Source organism: Pinus tabuliformis, chromosome 3_2 (genome assembly GCF_031772625.1).
Source record: "Pinus tabuliformis cultivar Carrire ecotype Pingquan chromosome 3_2, CPIR1, whole genome shotgun sequence".
NCBI lineage: Eukaryota > Viridiplantae > Streptophyta > Pinopsida > Pinales > Pinaceae > Pinus > Pinus tabuliformis.
In genome coordinates, this window is record NC_142302.1 from 675,644,419 (window position 1) to 675,648,291 (window position 3,873).

General features: G+C 40.2%; 1 protein-coding gene across 1 annotated transcript; it reads right to left on the reverse strand.

Moving 5' to 3' along the window:
* Positions 1–327: 327 nt before the first annotated feature.
* Positions 328–1,047, reverse strand: LOC149182450 (uncharacterized). The gene has a single exon (XM_089414559.1). It carries the CDS (start codon positions 1,045–1,047, stop codon positions 328–330), a length of 720 nt encoding a protein of 239 aa, XP_089270685.1.
* Positions 1,048–3,873: the final 2,826 nt, after the last annotated feature.

The window sequence follows — 3,873 nt, forward strand, 5'->3', positions numbered from 1 at the left end:
GAGGGCTGATATTTCATGATGTGTTTGAAAAGAGGTCCCCTGTTCATCCTTTATTCTCAATATTTTATTAGCACTCTTGTGATCAATGGCCAATCGATGAAATAATTTTGTGTTCTTTTCACCTTCCTTAAGCCACTGAATTCTAGATTTTTTCTTCCACAAAGTTTCCTCCTGTTGGCATCTGGCCTGCCAATTCTGCATGAGCGTTTGTTCGATGTTCATTGTTTCTTGATTTATATTCCCCTGTATCCATTCCTTGTGAATATGTTCCAATTGCTCCTCCAGTACCTTCTTTTCTTTAAATATGTTGCCGAAGACTTCTTGATTCTAGGATTTTAACCTGTTTTTGATATGTTTAAGTTTAGCTTGGAGAATGTACATCTTGGTTCCTCTTATGCCTGTCGGTTCGCTCCACCATTGTTTTATTTTCGAAGTGAACTCTGGATGACTAAGCCAAAACTTTTCAAATCTGAAGGGTTTATTCCTTGGGGTGCCAAGGATGGCCGCATTCATTATTATGGGCCAGTGGTCCGAACCTCCACTTGGTAGTATGTCTGAATCCACAGTAATCCCTTCCAGAAGGATGGTTTCTGTCACTAAGAACCTGTCCAGTCTAGAGGTGATCTTCCTATCACCTCCTCTTTTATTGTTCCATGTGAAAGCCCCACTCTTGGGGAAGATGTCTACAAGCTTGGCTGATTTGATAAAATCTTTGAAAGCTTCAGCATCCCGATTGAGCATTCTGATGCCTCCTTTTTTCTCCGTAAGCGAAGTGATCATATTAAAATCTCCTCCGAAAATTGCTTTTGCTTGGGGATATCTCTGCTGCAAGTTGGATAGACTTCTAAGCATTAGCAATTTTGCCTCTAGTTTCTGAGGGCCATAGACATTTGTGCAGAGATAGGTATCTGGATTTCCTACCATTTGGAATTCTATTGAGATGTGAGATCTGGCAGCTTCAGAAGACAAAAGCTGGAGAACCTGAGGATTCCAAAGAATGGCCAGGCCCCCTTCCATTCCACTGCTTTTTGTTTCTAGGTAGTCCATTCTTTTGCCCAATTTTTTACTGATGTTTTCCATTGTTTTGCTTGAGCATTTAGTTTCTTGCAAAAAAATCATATCTGGTTGTTCCTTTTTGACTTTTTTCTTTAATAATCGCTGCTTCTTTAGGCTATTTAGCCCTCTAGCATTCCAAGAAAGTACTTTCATGATTAACAAATTTTTAGGAAGTGAGTGTGAACGCCTCAAGGGCTTTCATCTTACCTGAGTTTAGGAGCATTTGACCGAGCTCTTGTAATGCTTCATTGTTTGTTCTTCTTCCCCGTTTTTTTCGGTGCTTTGGGTTGGTTGTGGTTTGATGCAGTCCTTGAGCTCTCACCCCTAGACCTTTTGTTGTTCCCAAGCTTCTTCTCTGCATGTCCATTTCTGCTTGTTGTCTTGCTATGAATAACGTGTTGATTCTATTCACCTCCTCTTCAGATATGTGTTCTATGCCTTTCTTTTTCCATTGTTCTACCATGTTTGGCAGATCCATACCTTCCTATTCTAGAATGTCGCTTAGCTCCATATCCTCGAGCCCCATTTCGCTAGCCATCATTTTTGAATCTTCTTCCAGTCCTTCTGTTGGGCCAGGAGCAAGTGGGATGTTGCTTGATGGATTGGAATTGGGGTCTTGTGTCCTTGGTGTGATTGTGGTCTGGCTGTCTTGCAGTGGCTCTTGCTCTTGATTGGTGTCCTTTGGTTCCGTCTCTGATTCCAACACCTCAAATGCATTGCCTGTGCTTCTGATGGATGTACTTGCTTTATTATGTTTCCTTTTGTTTGCTCGTTGTCTAGCATGAGGTCGAATAAAAGCCTCCTTATTCTTACCCCTTGTGTTTTCCTTGGGTTTCTCCATCGTTCTATTCAATGGGCATTCTCTGATCAAATGTCCATGTTCATGACATTTCCTGCATCGAAAAGGGATCTGCTCATAGTCTATAGCTTGAAAATACACTTCATCTCTGTATTCCAACCACAGACCCTCATGCAGAGCCCCCGAAACATCCATCTCGACACAGATTCTAGCACAGGAGGTGTATCTCTTCTGTAAAGTTGCCTCTGAGGCTTTGATGAAGGTGCCTAACTTATTGCCTATCTATTCTAGTGCTGCATGTCCCCAGTAGTCAATCGGTAGAGAAAACAAGCGAATCCAGACCGGTACCTGTTTGAAGGTTTCCTGTTCTGGTGTGAAGTTGGGCTTCCAAGGTCTCATGTATAGACCTGCTGAGGCGAAGAAGTACGGGCCTCCATCGAAGATTCGATCCTTGTCATCCAGATTGGTGAATACCACCATGAAGAATCCTTTGGCCCCTAGGTGGAGTCTTACATCCCCTCTGGGTTTCCATTGCTGCTTGATCCATAAGCACAGGGCTCGTTTTGTTGGCCAGAAACTCATATACTACATGTTCTGCCATGTGGTCTCGGTACGCCTGTAGTTCTGGGTCAGAGATTATTACCCTTAGGTTTTCAGTGGCTTTAGGCTTGCAATGTCCCTGGTTCTCTTTCTTTTTGGCACCCGTAGTTGTCCCTTCCTGTTCTGCTTTACCTTGGTTCAGATCCTCCTTTTTCCTTGTCCGCTCATCCCCCAACTCCTTCTCTTGTGATGTCTGTTCTGGAAAAGGGTTTTTCCTGTCTCTATCAGCTATGTTGTTGCTGCCATTGATTTCTTTTTGTTTCTGGGTGTCTTTGCCCTCACCGTTTAGCTTTCCCTTATTGGGCAGAACCTCCTTTCCTGTCTTCTCCGAACTTGAGATTTGCACCCCGTCCAGTGCAGTTTTATCCTTGTGCATCATTGCCTGTTTATAAGATGGGGTCCCATTGGACCCCGCATTTTTCATCTGTTGGGTCAAAACCTGCCCTCTTCTGCGAAGCTTTGTCGCTTTGGCACTTTCCTCCTCCAAATTTGGTACTGTGACTACAGCTTGAGCAGGTTTTCTTCAAACCCTAGCCACCATCGCCCAGACAAGTTTTTTTTTTCTCTACTCAATTAGATCAACAAGAAAAACACTATTTACTTACAGTGTCCAAACAATGAAACACTAAGAAAATAATACCTTATTAGTCTAACTCTATAATACTGATTTTTTATTTTTATTTTATAAAATGTATATTAATAATGTTTAAATAAAAAAAAATGCCATTACTTCAATCTTTCTCTGAAATTTTTTGTGTTTCTATAATAATCTCATTTTTAGCCAAGCCAACCCAATATTGGTGACAAGAAGTAAGTTTTAATTTGACCTCTCATTAAAATTTATCACAAGGGACTTAAATATTTAATTTATGGTTTGCAAGGTTTTTGGATAACCATCAGATATGCTTAAAAAACAAAAAAACCATCATGTATAGGCAAACCAATTATAATGGGTTGATGGAGGGCAAACAAAGTCAACAAATAGAGATAGCATAAACATGTATCAAAAATAATAAAATTACTTGAGGAATGGCCTTCACAATATTCACTGTGAAGTGAAAAGCATGATACGTTATTGTATCTGCCTCCAAACTAAAAAGAATTCAAAAATGGGTCATTAGACAGAAAAAGTAGATTTCAAGTGGTATGCAAGCCTACGTTTTCTGAAGAACCTCTCCCTACATAGTGTAGAGACACATTTGGAATAAGTATACATTTGGATATGGGTCCACAGTTTATACATGCATTTAGTTTTTCAGATTTGATTTCCAAATATTTTCGTTATAAATTTATAGGTAAAGAAAGGTCAAACTTGATAAGAGGACTTTTGAAAAACTCATCACTCTTAAGCTAAAGTTTAAATATCATATTTAAAGGTTAGGGAAAAAGGATATCGAGAGACCATGATGAGACCCTAG